At 39.1% G+C, this 18,949-nt stretch overlaps 2 protein-coding genes across 6 annotated transcripts in view; one reads left to right on the forward strand and one right to left on the reverse strand.

Moving 5' to 3' along the window:
- The window catches only part of MBTPS2 (membrane bound transcription factor peptidase, site 2), a 46,781-nt gene extending 33,341 nt beyond the window's left edge, over positions 1-13,440 (reverse strand). For 2 of the 5 annotated variants that reach the window (XM_039377884.1, XM_039377893.1), the window contains exons 1-5: positions 13,282-13,438; positions 8,443-8,591; positions 6,621-6,759; positions 2,739-2,842; positions 242-369 (exon numbers count right to left, since the gene is read on the reverse strand). In XM_039377884.1, the coding sequence (XP_039233818.1) occupies positions 242-369; positions 2,739-2,842; positions 6,621-6,759; positions 8,443-8,591; positions 13,282-13,356 (595 nt within the window). In that variant the 5' untranslated portion in view covers positions 13,357-13,438. Of the gene's footprint in view, positions 1-241; positions 370-2,738; positions 2,843-6,620; positions 6,760-8,442; positions 8,592-13,281 lie in introns of all 5 variants that reach the window. The other 3 variants (XM_027731104.2, XM_039377889.1, XM_039377895.1) reach the window with 3 other exon arrangements.
- The window catches only part of SMPX (small muscle protein X-linked), a 53,499-nt gene continuing 47,758 nt past the window's right edge, over positions 13,209-18,949 (forward strand). Inside the window, exon 1 of the mRNA XM_039377904.1 lies at positions 13,209-13,302. The gene's annotated coding sequence lies outside the window, so the exon portion shown is untranslated. The remainder of the gene's footprint in view (positions 13,303-18,949) is intronic.

Here is an 18,949-nt window from a genome sequence, read left to right on the forward strand (position 1 = left end):
TTGGTATTCATTTAAGACACTAGAAACAGACAGCTCTAGCCCAGAAAGCAGCACAATATGGACAGTGATCAAATGATTTTCTGAAATGACAATGCAGGTTCAGAACAGAAGGATCATCTTTAGGTAAAGAGAAGCTTGGGTACTTTTTCATTCTAATGCTCTATCAAAGATTCACAAATGATGCCTGTAGAATAAATAACAGTGCTAAGCAAAGATTTAATTAAAAAGCACAAACTATTACCTGCACAAAATATCCTTAATTGCTGGACAGGAGATATCAGTTGCAAGTGAGTTGTGAAAAGGTCAACAAATGCTCCAGGATAGACAATGAAGATAAAAATCCCAAATCCATTAAATCGTACTTGTTCTCTTAAAAAAGAATAAAAGAAAAATGTAGTGGTGTTACTGCAAATAAACAAAAGAAAAACTGAGAGATTCTACATAGCACATGTCTTTTTGACAACAAAAATAATTAAAATGATAATTATAAATGAAATTATTTTTCATAATACCAATAACTGAAAGATAATTAAACTACAGAATGTTTTCTGCAGTAGCTGCCATGTTGAAGCAGCACTCATCTGTGAGTCTGGTAAAAAAATAAAGGCTAAGGTCAGCTTCCTTTCTCCCAGTAATACATAAAATACTTTTTTTAAAAAACCACCTACTTTCAAGTTAAAATATATTTTAACATTTGGGGTATTTTTTTTAAGTAAAAAAAAGGCAGCCTGTAGGAAGCAGTTTCAAAGCCATCTATGAAAAATTATCTGCAAGAAGCAATTGCTTCCCTTTTAAAGAAACATTTATAGATTTCTGGAATTTACAATTTCTTTGTTTCTCCTAAACAAAATTTAGAGTAAATTCTAAACTAACAAAAATGAAGGAAATGTAATCTGAAAAAATGAAAACAATTCGAGAGGTTAAAAGGACAAATGCTAATGCCCTTCCAACGCTTAATATTCTATGATTCTATTTAAATATATTAGTAGCTGACACTATCATACAGATAATATTTTTTTTCAGAGGTTTTACAATTGCTTTTAAGTGGAATGTTTTGGAACAAATACATTAAGTTTTTCTGAAGTTAGAAATTACGTTAGGCATGAGACAATCATGTAACAAGACAAACCAGGCACAGATCAGCTAATACCATATCTTTACTGAGACAGTATACTGGGTATAACATTCTACTTATTCACATTTATTTGTTTACTGTGTATATACAAAGAACAGAAGTACAAAAAATTTTTCAGAATGAAGTCATACACTAATTCTGTGGAGCTAACTCACCAGACTCACCCATGCTACCAATTAGTAACAGCCACTCTAACACCTATACATGATTTCATGACTTGGGTAGAAGGCACAGAGTGAAGAAGAAGTCAATGATTTTTTTGGTAAAAGCCTTGACCTAAGCTAAGGATCAAATATTTCAAGCTCTTGTAGTTCACTGCTAATGTTACCTTGCACTGAAGTTGCCAAAAGTTTATTAGGATTCAGGAAGGCTAAGTGACTTGCCAGAATAATGAAATTTGCCCACAGCTATTTAGTAAAGCCTAGACCCTGAGGATTTACAGTAACAGCACTATAGACCCAACTGGTCTAGGAAGAAAATAAAGTCAAGCAGAAAACAGCAGTAGCAACATTGGCTGCCAAGGTATACATTGGACAAACTAATTTCTCTCCTGGAAACAGATGGGAAACAATTTTTTCACAAAAACATAACCCAAAATTGAATATTCAGAACGTTTGCTCTAGATCTTGAATAAAGATATCAGACATAAGCATTGTTCTTTCTATTTGAAAAAAGCTCTGTAGTTACTCCTAGCTTCTCTGCAGTCAGTCAGCAAAATGTAAGAAAATTTTGTTGTTTCTTCCTGTGGTGGGATGAGCAAGAGCAAGAGCTTCATCTTCTATGGAAAAATCCCTGTGACTATTCGGGGGAATAAAGCTGAAAGACAAACAGAGCATACGAAACACAGAGTCCCAAGCCACTCCTTTAATTGAGAACTTTTGGGGTTATAAAAAAAGGTAGTAATGGGGGAAAATGAAGTTGTTTGCTCAAGAACATCAGAGAAACAACTTAGGGCTTCACGCTTATAGGACGGATAATGATGCTGAAGACAGGGAAGACACCTGAATATCAGTCCCAGTAATCACCACTCAACCTTCTTATGCTGGAGTGGCATTTAACAGTAATGACTAAACTTGTCAAAAAAGTTTTGTGAAGTAGTCATCATAGTTAAGGACATTAAAAATACAATTTGATCAAAATTAATAAATCCCTGACGTTAACGGGCAAATCACATTTGACTGAGTTATTGCTTCAACTCGTTCATATGCTACTTCACAAGCTATGTTTAAACAAACATTTAAGATCCATTTTAAAGTATCATTGTGCAACAGCACATGGGTCCTCTTCAACTGCCACAGGTGCAGAAATGAAATTGCTCTGTGAAAAACAGAACCACTTAAAAGAAGTATTATTTTAAACCCAATGCAGCACTGTATATTTGCAAAGCAGAAGTCCTTTCTCATTAACTGTAGAGTAGACACTGCATTAAAACTCTATCCTTAATTGTACATCCTTCCAAACTTAAAATGTAAGGAAGCTATGAAATACAGACTGAACAGTCTCTCCAGATAAACCAAAACAGTGCTAACAGCATTCTCGGGTAACTGCTCTGGAATATTAGGCTTTGTTGACAGAGAGTAGGAGAAAAGCAATTTGTGTTTACCGAATAGCTGCCACCCCATGGCCGACTTCATGTATCACACCGCTGATGAGGATTGCAGAGAAGAAATAGGTCAGCTGGCTGACAGGCAAATTGACACCAGGCACCTGTTGATGTGGGCATGACAACAAAACAAAACACAGGAGGAAACCAAGAGGTACAAAGACGAATCCTTTTACCTCTAAAATTCCTGCTCTCAGCTTCCTCAGATCCACAACAGCACAGGGGTTGTTCTCATGCAACAGTATCACTTTGTACCTCTTTTCTCAACTTATCCAATGTATTGTAACATATATTAAATATATATCCTTTTGTTGAATGTTAAATAGCTCTCCAGGCACAACAGCCTTCTCCCTGCCCTATTTATTCCCCACAGCCCTGACCAAATGTGTCCTACACTATATTAAGCTTGAGAAGTTCATAAAAACGTACGCAGAATTCCACTCAAATGAAACAGGCTTGGCAATTCTGAGCTTACTAAAATTCTTAGTTCACAATTTCCCACAGCCCGTCACGTAGCTATAGAGAAGATCCACCCCCCAAAAGAAAACAATAAAAATTGTATGGCACTTAAAACACTATGAGCTGTAAAAGTTAAAAAGTGACTGAACAGTCTCCCTTCTCTCTCCCCATACAAATTACAAGATTATCCCAAGTTTACAGGATCAAAATAAAGGTAATTTTCACCGATCGTTTTCATCTATGTAGTTTTGGTTGTCTACATACGGCAATTTAACCTTAAAAAAACCCACTTGAAACGAGCATAGTATTTTAATTTACATAAGACATAATATGCAGGCCCCTCGCATTCTTCCTGTTGGAGGATTCCCACCACTCACCAGGTCCCTCATTGCACTAGTTACGAGACACCAGCTGCTTCCAGACAGGCTTCAGTGCAGTCACTTCTCAAAGAATTAGGAACCAACCCCTCTTTCCTGCTGATGGACCTTCATCCTGCCCAGTTCCACCTCCCCTCAGGGCCATGCTCCAGTGGGACAACAAGGCCACTTCTGCTGCTTCTCTGGGGCAGTTCTCTTGTCTGCTCCACAGCTTTTTCCACTGGAGGCAGGGTGCAGTCCACTGCAGTCACTAACAGCTGATGTAAACACAACTTGAATTGCAATCCAGTGTCACAAAAGAGATGCTATAGTCAAAAATTTCTGGTCTGTTTATAGGACTCCATAAAAACCACCCCTGTGGAAACCCAAAGGGTGCAGATCCAACTGCAGATCCAGAGCAGGTTTGATTCTACCTCCATTCAGTTCTGCACATTCCACACTTACATGCATTCACCTACCCATGCAGCAGAACTCTACAATAGGCTGAAATAGCTCAAATAAATCCTTCAAAAGACTGTTTTCATTAATGTTAATAATTCCACAAATTCTGTCCAGAGTGTGATCATGACTAAGATATTTATCTTAACTGGCACGACTGTGGTACCTCACTGGATGAAGACACCTGCTCTCCATTCTTTGAGCATCCCTTGGTTGTATTGCAGCATCAGCTGCTGGCACTAAAGCATTTCCAAGTGGTGTTGCCAGTGGCCCTCTGCAACGAGAGGACAGACAGCCATAGCAAGAGTTGCCATCTCAATGCCACCAGGAATATGGCCTGCTAGAACACAGCACCCTGCTTTCAGACTTCACATCAAAGAAGCTATTTTCAGATTCACCTAAAACAGAAGCTACCTCTCATGAAGGGTTCTGAAACCAATAGCAGTATTTTGTAAAAAAGTATGCCATCTTATATTTTATAGTCTTCAGGAAATGCCTTTAATAAAAGAAGATCCTTTGCTAGTAACTGATCTGCCTCCTTCCTATTTGTGTCAATAGGCAACCAACACAGGGGGAAGCTGAAGAAAAACAGCCCAGTTACCTATAGTTAAGTATTTTAAACAAAGTACATGACTGACCAAAAGAGGAAGGGTATAAAAATCTTAATAAAACATAAGCAGAATTGTTCCTCCCTCTCTCCATAGCCAAAGGCTAAAAGGTTAAACAGATTTATGCCACAGGCTAAAGTTAAGTTAAAAAAGAAAAAGAAAAGTGCGTTTTGTTTTTTTTTTTTTTAACTAACTCATTCTCCTCCAGGCAGTCAAATACAAGTAAATAATTTAAGTGAGAAAGTCATCCTCAGTTGTTCTTCACCTCTTAACAACCATAAATGGGTCCCTGTTCTGTGTCAACTTATGCTAGCTCATTCCCCTTAAAAAGAATACTGAAACTCATTAAAAGCAGAATTATACAACTGTGACCATTCAGGAACAAAAGAATGAGGTAGGAAAGGAAGAGTTAAGTTAGGAGAAGTAACTATATCCCCATAGATGACATTACATTATCCCTATATAGTAAATTGTTCTCAGTGCCAGTCAATGCTCGGTTTGAATACAGTCATATTGCCACAGGCAGTCACTGAGGAATCAATTCCACATTGAATTGCAAACATTGTCCTACTTTTCTTCTTTCATTGTTTCAATTCACACCAGATTAATTCCAAAGGCTCATCTTTACTTTGGCTGTCTCTACGTTATTTTCTCCAAAGAGCAATATATCGACAAAGACCACTTTACTCTGGTGTCACAGAAGTGGATAGATTCATATAATGATTTCAGGAAATGAAGATGTAAGGGAGGCTTTTCTTACTCCAGAATGTAATAGACACACACGGTTAGGAGAGACCCTGTTGGCACGTAAATTAAAAATTTTCTGTCTCAAGTTCCACTTGTGCTCTATGGGATGTACATACTGCCCATTCCTGTCTGTTTCTGGAAATAATTCAGGAGCAGGCTGTGGAGTGGGTGATGGCAGTGGCAGTGCCAGCAGTTGTCTCTCAGATCTCACTGCCTGTTTTTGCCAACACATTCTGCATTCGCTATATTCACCTGCATGTGTGAAACAGACCGAGCCATCCAAAGGCACCAGGTTTATGGCACATGCTAATAATAATCAGGCTTCCTGCACTCATGTAATTTTTTAAGTCTAGCTCTATGCAGTTGGTTTAACATTTACAGGACGTTCACTAGAAAAGCTGAGTACTTAGAGTAAAATGCCTGGGCACCCCTGCTCTAAGCCATGTAGCAGAAGGCAGAGAAATCTCACAGGACCTTCCGCAGTTCTGGAAAATGACCACACATTTTGTCCAGATAGCACTCCTGGGGTACAAAAGGTAGGTAGGAACCCTTCCAGATTAAAACTGTTGTAAGGCAATGCCAGTTCTTCCATTACTGCCTTGCGTAGAGATAAGGAAGACAGGATTTGCAATCTCTCCCATTCTGTGAAATACATTCTGTTCTAAAACCATACAATATATTGTCCAGCATCAGAAATCCTTAAAAGAATTAAATACATTGTTATTAGGCCTTTAACTAGATACTGCTGGAAACAGTACTTTAAATTTCAGATTGTAAATTAGGTCATAAGTCGTTGAACAATCAAAAAAAATGCCACCTCCTCACTAATAAATCTTTGCTTCTACTATCACACAAGGCTCTTTGCACTTCTTCTCCACTGATGTTTTGTATTGTAGTACATGAAACAGACTTGTCTGTTCCTGTGAACTCTACACTGCACAGCTCACAGGAGGCAAATTCTTAGCTCTGTTTTATATTCTTAGTACTATAATTTAGGGTTTTTCAAAATGACTAGCCAATTCCCACTCCTGAGAATTTTTAATATAAACTCTTCCGTGTTTGCCTTCATCCGCCCTCTGTTACTATACCCACTCCCCATCTTTAAGGCCGAAAACAAACCAGGACATTTTCATGTAGATGAACATCAAGAGTCTGGTTATTCTTGCATGGGAATATTTAAGCATCACATACCCCATTAAGAAGCTGCTTTATATCACAGCTCTCACATAAAGACCTGAGGAGAGCACACTTACCACGACCTGCAACATACGATCGTTCTGGGCTCTCGGTGCCTCCGTGAGCATCTGTGTCAGTGTTTGCATCAGTGTCTTCCCGAGGAGAATAACAGAGCCAAACATGGCAACTATTCCAAACACCATTCCTACGCTGAACCTACAAAGAGAAGCAAATAGTTTAGCAACCCACAGCCACAAGAAGATGGGGTGTATATAGCTGCTTTCTAGCACAACTTAGCACACAAAACACTTATCTGATGCTACTACTATTCATGTATCAGCAATCCAGTACAAAAATATTACCTAAAGGAAACAAATAACAATAATTATATACTAATATATAGGATATATATATACACAACACTAATAACATACAATATTTTCCATGGTTAATAAATGTTTTACATCAAACCACATCTTGATAAATTTTCGAATATTTTTATTCTCTTCTTACACTTTCTAAATTGTATTCTGCTACCCGATCCATGTAACCTGCCTTTAGCTATAATATATAAACGTAACTAACAATGTATAATTGACCAAGATGCACCACATCATCACACATTTAGAGACCTGGATCAAATGACGGGGTAGCTTATAAAATTATAAGCTTTTTCAATACATTTTGCATCTTTCTTATAAACAGTAAGAAGTGCTAAATGGGACTCAAATCTTTTTTAAAGAACAACTAAAAGGTACAACTGCAAGATCAGATTAACATCAATTATTTAAACAACATTGTTTTTCTCATCAATTTAGTTTTCATTAAAATCAGTGTTGAAAATAATTTCAATTCATGTCACTCCATCTAGTGGTAAATTTTTATTCAGCATTATTATTTTACACTGTACCATAGCTGAAGGATGTGATAACATTTATTTTCTAACTAAAACACTTCTCCAGCAGTCCTCCTTCTTCTCACAATAGCATAGCTGTTCTCTTACCATCCTTAATGAAGCTCACTGGGAATTAGTAGATTTATTTTAAGCAACATGTACTTGTAATGTTAATTAAAGAGACCAGGGAAAACACTATACTGTAATAAGTTATATGCATTACAAATTGTAATTGATATAGAACTATTTCAGACTGATTATTACAAAATCATTACATACCAGAGAAACCAAAATGAAGCAGAGCTCTCTTTTATTACTATCTCACTGAGGGTAGCAATAAGGGAAACGAAAAGAAATTCAAACCTTACTCATTTTATATTTTCAGAGCAGATACAAAGTAATGCTAGGAAGGCAACTGAGCAATAGTTTCCTAAACCAGTTCAGGAGCACCCACACTAAACCACCCTACTCACCTACCCATTCCCAGCACTGCGCAACCTCAGCAGGGAAAGGTGAAGGCAGATAAAAGACAGAAGGTGAACAGTGTGCTTCTGAGCAGGTATCATTACTGAATGTCTGCCCAGTGATTGACCACAGGGACACAGCTGAGTACCTGGTAAACTCTAGAGACTGGGGAGAGCTCAGGGTCCAGTGAGGGAAGTGATGGACAGATGAATATGAGAAGCTGCTTTCAGACCTATTTCTGTATGCAGTAGTGCACGCAATAGCTGTACTCTTAAGAACTTCAAACCACAGGTTTAGAGATTTCTAGTTCTATAGCATCTCAATATGCAACCTGTATTACAATTATGTATTGTTTTAGTAGAGGAGAAAGACTTAAACTGGCACAGTACAATTATAGCAGCCACTCTAATCTGGTTTTATCATTAGCCTACTGAAATAACCACGTCTACCCATTGCATTTTTAAGGCTGAAAGGCACAGATATGGTTCAACTGTTGACTCTGTATTTGACAGAAGAAAAAAAAAATCCGGAATTTATACCATAAATACAGAAATTTGGGTTTCCATCTCCCCCAGCTGTAGAACTGGCGGTTGAACAGAGCTGTTTGCCATCGCATGTGAAAGGGAGAGATGCTCAGGCCATATGTCAGCAGCCAGTCTTCATATGATGCCTTCAGAGAGCTGGATGACTGCAAAACAATGGAAAATCAGTTGGACCAAAAATTCCAGGAAGATTCTGTAATGTGACCAAGCAGTAAATGTGATCTGTTAATATAAAAACAGATGTATCCCTTCAGGTAAATGTCCTACACATTCTTTATATTTTGACCTATAGGTAGGTATGACACATAATATGAAAAAGTTATGCCACTGTTTTGATGTCATTTGTAACAGTTCTAGGTTTGTGAGAGTGATCCAGTGTTATTTGACAAACATGATCTTATGTCATCTTTCCCAGTGTTAAATCACTTCTACTGTCCAGGTAGAAGGCTAAAGACTGTTGATGGTATTCTTTGAATGAGCAATTATATTCCAATCAACATTTTAAAGACTACAATAATGGAAAACACTTATTTTGTCTTCAGCTGAAAAAAACTGTTTCTAATACTGGTGAGATATGGCTCAGTATTGCAGATATCCATTAGTAAGGGTAAAAATGAGGTCTACTTTCCAAACACAGAGACTCTGAAATATTTGATCATGCTAAAAAAAACCCACAAGGAATTATCGACTGGTATTGCAATGGTGATTCACTATGGTAACTTCTCAGCATTTCAGTACACTTCTAGTAGTTCCAAAGATGTCTCTTGATGAGAAATGTGACCTCTAAACTATACGATTAATACTTACCTGCAGTATTAGCTGCTCTTATAAGAGCAATAGACATGTTTTGCAATTGCTACTTCATACTATATGACACTTGCATTCTCAACAAACTTTAGTCACCTGCTTCATGGAAGCTACTGTCAGAAATCCAGCAGAAGGAATGCTTTACTCAGAGGTGAAAGAGGAACTCATAGCTCAGGAAGAGCACACAAGAGGCTTGAGCCTCCTGACTTTGGGCAGTTCCCAAGGCAGAAGTGTCTCTGACATAATCCAGACAAATCCTTGGAGCTGTCTGAACTGGAACATCGTTCCCAGGGTTCCCTACAAGCAGCAGCACCTACTGAAGACATCTGGAATGTGTAGTTCACAACAGGCTTCCTTCTCCTCCCCCAAGAGGAACTTCACAAGTTTCTGGCTGTTGTGGTTCTTTAAACAAATTTAGAACTTGCCAGGTTTCTTGCTTTCCTCCTGCCCTGCCACAGTGGTGGTGGGGGGTCAGGATCTCATTTTGCAGAACTATGTTAACAGCTTTTCTCATTTTGTCAAATTGATTAAAACTTGAACACTAAAAGTTTATTTCAAGCAACGAATTTCCTAGGACGTGAGATTCCTTTACCCAGGTCACTGTTCATGTATCACCTACTACAACATTTATCCTTTCTGCCTATATATTGCTGTGTCACTTCCTTCTTCTTCATCCTATTGATTTCAGCCACATTTTTGTTCAGCCAACTGAGGGCACCAACAGAAATTTTCATTGTAATGCTTTCCCTAATCAACACTGCTCACTCCCTGTGACACCATTACGTTTAGTGTCCACAATCAGATCGGCATTTGGTAACCCAGCTTTTTAAACTTTAATAGAAGAGACCGCAAAAATGATTACACTTGTACTACATAAGCCAAATAAACAAAGACCTCCTTGCATAATCTACCAGATAATTAAAACAGAAATACATATGTCATTAAGTACCTCTGATATGAGAAACTCTCTTTTGGGAATTAAGAAAACACATCCTATTCATTCACATAGAGTCCAAAAAACATTATTATAATAGAGGCAGTCAGATACATTAATTTGGAACTTGAAAATGTTTTCATTTTATCACATGCAAACCCCACTTTTTTCCCTAGAAATGCCACAAATCCTTCCCTTTGAATTCATTCCAACAACATCACAGGCTCACTGTAGTAGCAAGACATAAATAAGTACGAAGTTGTCCATGAGAAATATGGAGTCACTGACCAATGAGGAAAATGGGGGGAAAAAAAAGGTGCCAAAAATTTTTGTTTCACATTTTCCTCACAAGTTGTGTAAGCAGTATTTATGATCACTAAAAGACTGCATCCCCTTGCAAAATATATTAAAAAGCTCTATGCAAACTTTTGCTCCCTCTGTGCTGACCACAGTAGGACCCCCACATTCCTCACTCAGCCTCGTGCCCTGGTGTGTTTCATTTCAAACTCTCTCTGCTTCTCCAAGTCAAGATCTAAGTGTTCTTTGTTATACTAATTTTACTATAAAAGCAATACCTTTTTTATTTATGCAAACCTTCAAAATAATGAATGTCTGCTAAATACTCCAGGATCTCCATAAATATCTGCCAGCAAGCAGGAGTCCTTAACATTCTTCTTTGCTGACAAAATCTGTTCAAGAGCTTTGAATCATTTCAGCTTCCTGACCTTAAAAGCTGAGAGCTAACCTTGGTTCAATGTGTCTAATGCATCCTTTATTTCTCATAGCAGAAGGAGTGACAACCTTTTACCCTTCACTCATTCCTGATCCTTCAGGCAGAATGAAATATGATAATTTAGGATGTTGGGGAGAAAGAAATTAGGGATCTGTCTGATTCCCTTTTGTAGGATCCAAGCTTCAGTGAAAACTTTGATGACAGTGCTCCAATAAGGAGCAACAAGAGGGACTTAACACTCCAAATTCAGCTTGATTTAGCATAGCTTTAGTTTGCTAACACAAATGTATCTCATAATGTAACTTTAGCAATATGACAATGTGAAATTATTTGTGCAAAAATACATTTATACTTCCTATACTGTAGTCTTTCTAAAAGGCAGACTGCCCAATAAAATGATTGAAATCTGAACAACACCAGTAAGGGAAGAAACTGAGGAAAAGGCATTGCACATGGAACAAGTTCACAGAATAAAATTATCAACAAGATCATGCAAGGTAAAGTGCTCCTGTATTACTTTTCACTCATGCTCTGTATGTCCTTTTGCTGTAATTAAATTGTAAGTGATTTGAGGTTTAAGTACCTTTGCTACAGTTGCTATCAGCCTTGTGAGGTTGTGAATGTGGCAGATTTACAGTACCAGCAGTAAAACAAGCAACCTGGAGCTTCCTAATTATATAAATCTGGTTATTTAACCCAAATTCTATTTTGATTATGGTGCTCACAGTGAAGTTTATCACTGAGATGCCCACACATGTGATCTGCCAGCAAGTTCACTAAAACCCAACAGCTTCCACACACTTCCTGACTTTAAATAACCTTTGTCAACTTTTAGTTAAAAGATCAAAGTTAAAATTTACCCCCTGGACTTTCACGCTGACTATAGAATTCCAGGCATTCCCCCTTCTTTTTGCAATATAAATCAGGCACTAAGTTGGCCCCAGGTGGGGTTTTTTTCCCTCCCTCTACCAGAGGCTGTAACAAGAAAAACAGTGTCACTCCTTCATTACAAAAGAGAATGATTTTATGGTCTAATGCAGAAAAAAAATTTCAGAACTCTGAGATGCAAATGGTCTCAGCATCTCAGCACAACAAGTCCTACCTGAGCACAGTTCTTGCTTTATACCCTAAATTCTTCACCAGACACAAAGCTGCTGCCAAAAGAAAAGCAGCCTCCTGGCTGACCTTCCTGCTGTGTCTCAAAGCATGTTCTTCTGGCACCTGGCCAATGCCACCTTTTTTTTTCAAATACCTAATATAGAATTTCTGTAATAAAATTTTAAAAATCTTGAGGTAGATGACTGTATTTGTTATTGTCATTATGTACAGACTGATATTTTGCAATTAACAGCTCTCATCATTTACTGAGCTACACTTGCTTTCCAATTTGCTGCAGGGGGAGCCACTTACTTTTCAGTTTTCTCTGCACCTAAAATTTCTTCTTCCTATACTTTACAGGAGTGACAACATGAATATTTTGTACTTTGATACCACTAGGCTCTTTCTGCCTTGGCAGAAACAGATGCAGCTCCTGGACCGTAACATTCAGAATGAGAATTCCAGATCAAACCTTTCTTTTCATTTTCCCTCATATTTAACCAGTATACAGCCTACTTTGCAACTTCAATCATCTCTTAGAAACCATACCTCCGGAGCTTTAAAAAAACACCCCACAACACTTTATGAAAGTTGTGCAATGCACAAACACATCCTAGATAAAATGAATACTGTCTTGTTGGTGTATTTTCCCTTCAAGCCTTTCCCTCCTCCCTCAGGAGGAAAAGGACAAGTCTTGAAGATTAAAGTTTATTTATTTTAAAGTTATTTGCATCGAGCTCTGTCTCAACTTATTTTTTTCAATAAAACTACGGACATTAAAAAAATGATGCATTAATTTTTACATTTTTTAGAAAAATCATCATTGTAAAACACATCCTCTACACATATAAAACACGTACTCTGCAAAGCAAATTTCTAAATTAAGGTCGCATTTTTACTAATACATTAAACTCCAGAGAGCACACTGAAATGGCCACAGAACTGTTTAAGCAGTAGATTAAAAGCTGGGTCCTTTAACGCGGACCGAAGCCTCTGTAGCTGCCGTGGAGGCGTTTTCAACCGAACGATGGGCGGAAGCAAAGCCCGGCCTCCCTGGGCCCGGCTTTGGGGCGAGGAGGCTCCTCTGGGGGGAAGGAAGCCCTCAGCAGCCCGGGAAAGCGCGGCAAGCCCGAGCGGGGCGGCGGGTCCTCCGCTCAGGGGAGTGGGCCCGCGGGCCGCCCGGGAGTGTCGGAAGGGGGGGGAAGGCGGGCCGGGGCACGGGCCTGCCGCTACGTCCTCCCGGCCCTGCGCCCCCAACCCTCACCTTGAGCAGCGTGTCCGCCAGGTACACGGCGCACCAGCCGCCCAGCACGCACACGACCACCGGGATCGGGATCATCGCCGCGGCCGCGCCTCATGCGGGCGGCCCCCGGAACCAAAGCCGCCCGGAACTTTTCTCCAGCCAGCTGCGGTGCCCGGGCGGACGTTTCCGGGTGGCGCGTCGAGTCGAGGGCAGGTGGCGGAGTGACGTCACGGCCCGGGGGAGCGCTGGGGGTCGTCAGGGCGGGGCGCGTGCGCAGTGAGGGACATGGGCGGGGCATGGGCGGGGCTTGGCGGGCTGAGGGGCGGGGTAGGGGCTGAGGGCGGGCTGAGAGTGAAGCGCCGTTTGCGGTATTTGTGTCACGTGTCTATTCCTGAAAGCGATGTCGTGCAGGAGAGTAAAAGTGATTTGCGGTGGCGACATTAAAGCGAGTTGTGTAAGCGCTTTAGTGACGAGGGAGCAATAGGATTCCCTTTAAGCGCTCACGTTCTTCCAGAAATTTAACACTGACGTCATGGCACGGGAAGATGGTTCCATGAGGCTCGCTGTAAGATTGACTTTCAGGCACTCTGGCCACTGTGTGTCCTTACCAACCCGCTGCCAGCATCGGTTCTCCGGCTGTGCCTCTGTCGGTCCCGCCCCTCCTCCCGGGCGTGTTTTGTTGTTCCCAGAACTTGGATGTGTTGTGAGGTCACTGAGCTTAAGAGTTGATTTCTCAGGGTTTATCTTAGTTTAAAAACTTCCACTTACAGCTTGAACACTAATACCAAGCAATTACAAGATTTGGCAAAGGTTAAAGGAAAGTATTTATTTGCCTACGCAAACTATGCAAATTGAACTGCCCCTTCCCCCTCCCGTCCCCTTCCCTTCTCCCCGTGAAAAAAATGCGCTATGATGTCCTCGGTTTTCTCATAAGATTCTTTAGCAATCGGGACAGCAGCAGTGGGAGACCTCTCTACAGTTTGAATCAAGAGAGCAGGGGGAGAGCCCTTCTGCAGTTTATGGCTTCCAGTCCACCTTTTCCTACGTGCTTCAGATAAACTTTGTTCTTTCATTGGCTTGTGAGAAATGACTCAGAAGGTCATCTGTCTCCTGAAGAGGCTTATTCCATCCATCCTTTATCTCTGATCAGTCTGTGGGTTCATGGACCATTCTGTGAAAACCTGGGACTGTCAATAGGAGAAGGGTTCATAAAAGCAACCACAGCCTTTCTTTTTTGCACAGAAAGCTTTGTAAAGTTGTGTTTGTGTTTTTAAAGGAGATGTACAAGCTCCTGTCCCTTGAATAAAAAACTGCATCAATACTTCCCCTTCCTAGAATTTAAGTGTTTTTAATGCTGTTTTTCAGCCACCTTTACAGATTTGTCAGCTCACTCTTTGTTCCGTATATGCTGCTTCATCCTGTTCTTCCCAGACTGGGTGCTGTGAGTTTTACCTTATGCTACCAGCAGGAAGAACTTCTCAGCTTTGAACACTTTGGGTCCTTTCAACTACCTCTCTTTTCACTGACCACATGGCATTGCTGAGGGGTACAAGGATCTGTAGCCCAGGTTAGATCAGCAAGTGAGAGGAGATAGCACTGGCCAATCTCTCATCATTGGCACTTGTGGACATAGAGGGGGAAGTGAACTGGTAATGCAGGCTGGGCTGGCTTTCACTTGTTCTCTGTTTGCTTAATTCCTTTGTCTTTCCTATCAATTCAGGGATGGTTTCCCCCCTCCCCCCCCTTTAGATTTCCATCTTCCTTACATCCCTTCCCTTTGATGGGAGCTGTTCGTGTTGATCGATGCCTTTGGAGAACTTTGGAAAGAATATCATTCTGACATAAAACTGGAGAATTACAGGAAGTGTATCCAACCTACATGCAACCAAATTTGAGTTTGTGCACTGACATATACAACTTTGAGATGTCCCCAGCATTTAAAAGGAATCATAAAGAGAGTCCCAGAATAATCAGATCTGATAACAATATTTCTGCAGTGGTTCCCAATCTAGGAAGTTCAATTGTAAATCATTGAAAAATTATGCAAATATGGCTTATTCTACACCTTATTAGTTGAAAACTGAAGTTGTTCCATTGACCAAAATGCATTTAATATAAATATACAGAATTTAAACTGTGGTCGTCTTTGGAAGGAATGGAGGTGAATTGTATTCAAACAGTTGAGAACACAAATACTAATGGTGAAATAAAGCAAACTAAAATGGGTATGTTTAAATGAACAAGTTGATAAACAGGTTTTGTAATGTTATTGTATTTTTACTTATATATTCACTTAGTATACCATAAAAATACAGACTTGAATTTTACTGAGTTGTCATAGAAATTGGAAGTACAACTAAAAAGGAACAAAAATGAAAATGAAAATATAGTCTGTACTTTATTGTTCGAAAGTTTATCACAAGAAAACAAGCACAAAAATAAAAGGTTTCTAGAATGCAGAAGATAGATATTCTGAGTGAACTACCAGCCCCACTGCTCTGACTTGTGTAACTTGAGCAGGTGTTTTGCCCCTGGCAGAAAGGCAGAGTTTATCCTTGTTCCCATGGAATTAAACTGTTGTGGACTGTGAAGTGTTACAGGGAGTGATTGCATTTTGAAAGTTACATTATTCAGAATTAAAGATTTCCACTTCAAAATGGTTCAGGAGGTAGTACAGGTACTGATACACGTTTTACCACGTCTTGGTTTTACTTACTATAAGATATTAAGCTAAGGTAGTGGCCAAAGCAAAATGCCATGCAGTAATCCAGTCAGTGCCCAGTATCCACACACTGTTACAGAGCAGTGTAACTATCAGAGTTTTAGGAGTCACACCTGGGGTGTGTGTTAAGGAGAGGACATGAGTGGACCTCAAAAGTATCAAAAAATGTTAGAAAATGATAAACATCAATCATCATGCAAGAGTATATAAGTCCATGCAAAAAGTTTAGACAGAAAAAAAATGCTCTCATAAACATAATACTACTGAATAAATATAATTTATCAACTGAATACCAAACAGAATCTGTTAATACATTAAGATATTAATTCAGTTAGAGATTTAATATCATAGGCATCTTTTTTTAGACAAATATGTTTATCTTAAGATTAATTATCAATGTGTCTAATATTTAATCTCTTCAACTTTGATCTATTATTAAAGTAGATATGTGAGTATTCAGACATTACCATAGCATACACATTGCAAAATAAAAGTAAAACTAGTCTTAACAACATTTTCAAAACCTGTGATGTTAGAGGACTTTTCAGGGCTTCAGGGAAATTGTACAGAATTGCAGTTTATCACAATCTCAGACCTAAAATCAGCTAAGATGTTGATTTTGTTGAGGAAAGGTTGTAAATTTTGCCAGTTCAAAGACACTACAATCAGAACATGACTTGATTGAATGAGTGTTTAAGCCTTGGGGAAACCAAATGGCTTTTCAGATATGTTCTGAGTAGTCTTCATCACTAGATTGTTGGGCACAGAGATGAGCTAAGCAGAGGAAAGGAGGGATGGAATAAAATGTGATTCTGCAAATGTTTATGTGCCAGTGTAACTTAAAACGAAGGGGTGCTCTAATGGAATATGTGAATATTTATAGAATGAGCCTTCAAGCCTAGCTGAGAATTTAAGTAGGATGCATGAAAGAAGAAATTGATGGGTAAAGATGAAATAGATGGTCCATTAAGCACTTTTGCAGGTTAGGAGATTGCTTCTGGAGGGAATAAAAAGATCAGAGTAAAGAAGAAATCGAGAAACAAGGGGAGACGTACAGAGACTGGCATACTACAGAGGTGTATATAGCATTGGTTGTAAAGGTCTGAAGGACAAATATGTTTTCATTACCTTACTAATATTATATAAAAAATCCCAGCATAGGGGACCAATTCAGATAATGGGAATTATGGAGACATATGTGTATCATTTAAAATGAACCCAAACAAGAAAATTAAAAAAAAACACCTTTCATCCTTGCTGTGCCTAAAAAAGAAAAGAGCAGAATGTTACACAGTTTTATTGTTTTGGGGGTTTTTATGTTCCAATTACAGTATAAAAGAGTCTTGCTTTATTTAAACAGAAATGAGGTCAAAATATTCTGCGAAGGTTCAGAGTTTGTTTGCAGTATTTAACCTCGTTACCAAAAATACTTGCTGGAAAGATGGGATTTTGATTCTTAAAACAAATTAAATTTGTTCTTAAGTCACTGTTCATTGAAAATTTAAAGAAAAAGCACATGTTCATAGAAACATGCCTTTACTACATGCCTTTACTACATTTTTCTGCAACAAATAGTAGTTGTATGTGCTTTTTCACCAGTTGTTTCACAGTGTTGACCTATTGCAAAACAAATTACAGGTTTTTCTTAATTGCTACCAATTTGCAGCATTTACCCATCTGTCATAATTCTGGTAGGCCCATCATGATTGGAATTACACCTAAAAGAATGGCCTCCGAAGCTGCTGCATTCCAAGGAGAATTGAGTGTCAGACTTTAAAGAAAAGCAAAGGAAATGGAGAAATTTGAGAGAGATGTGTCTTGAATACTAATTCTAGAATACAGTTCCATAAGAATATTAGTTTCAGGTTTCACCCATTTTAGATGATAGTCTTGCTTGCTTATCTGTTGGGCTTGAGGAAAAACATGGAATATCTACTCCCAAACAGCTATTCAGCATTATTTCCTATGTTGGGATCACTTTATAACTTTAAAAGTCTGTCCATGAAAAAGAGTTCACCTAAACTCCAGTTAAAAAAGGGATCAATCCGTGAAGGAGAAGAGCACACAAGGAAAGCTAATGCTGCGCAATTTTGCTGGTTTGTTGTGTTTGGGGTTTTTTTTAATTTAAATTACCTGTGAAGTCCCTCTGTATATTATATCTTATTTTACAGCAGAATGCAAAAATGCAGAATAGTTTAAGTCTAACAGGTATTGTTTTATGCTTACTATAACCTGAAGTAAATGCACATGATAGCACTAGACCTGTCAAGTTTAAACCCCAAAACTTGTAAGGCAGCCTTGAATGCTAGGGAAAGAAGTGCACTTAACCTGAGTAAGTCAAAGTGAGGTAACAGTTTGGAGGAGACAAAGTAGTCTGTAGCTCATTGTTTAATGGCTGTTAAAGCCCAAAGCATTTCCATTCACAGAATCATAGAATGGGTTGGATTGGAAGGGACATTAAAGATCATCTAGTTCCTGCCCCCATGGGCAGGGACACCTTTCACTAGACCAGGATGCTCAGGGCCCCTTCCAACCTGGATTGCCTATGCATATTTGGTATTTGGCTGTTCTGAGCAATTGGAATGTCTTGCACAGGATGAACTATTGAGGATGTCACTGTAACTGTCTGCCTGGACTGTACAGATGGCTGAAGCAGCTCTTGAATTGCTCCTGAATTGCTTCATCATGCAGCATAGCAGTCAGTTAAGCCAGCACTGGTTTTGTTCTGCCTCAAGGACAAGGGAGAGCAGCTTCATGATTGCATAGCCCCTCCATGCAGTAGATAAACTAATTTTAACTGGTGTCCCAGTACTACAAATCTCCTCTGCCCCTTGTCAGCCAGTGCACCTGTGAACTATTCATGACAAAACAGCAGTTCTGCCTTACATAGATCACTTTATGTTAGGAGCCTGAGCTAAGAACATTTCCTTTCTAATAAAAATAAATAATCAGTTTATCTTTATACTT

The sequence above is a fragment of the Pipra filicauda genome, unplaced genomic scaffold, assembly GCF_003945595.2.
Source record: "Pipra filicauda isolate LSUMZ 115617 unplaced genomic scaffold, ASM394559v2 scaffold12_size5214236_pilon, whole genome shotgun sequence".
NCBI lineage: Eukaryota > Metazoa > Chordata > Aves > Passeriformes > Pipridae > Pipra > Pipra filicauda.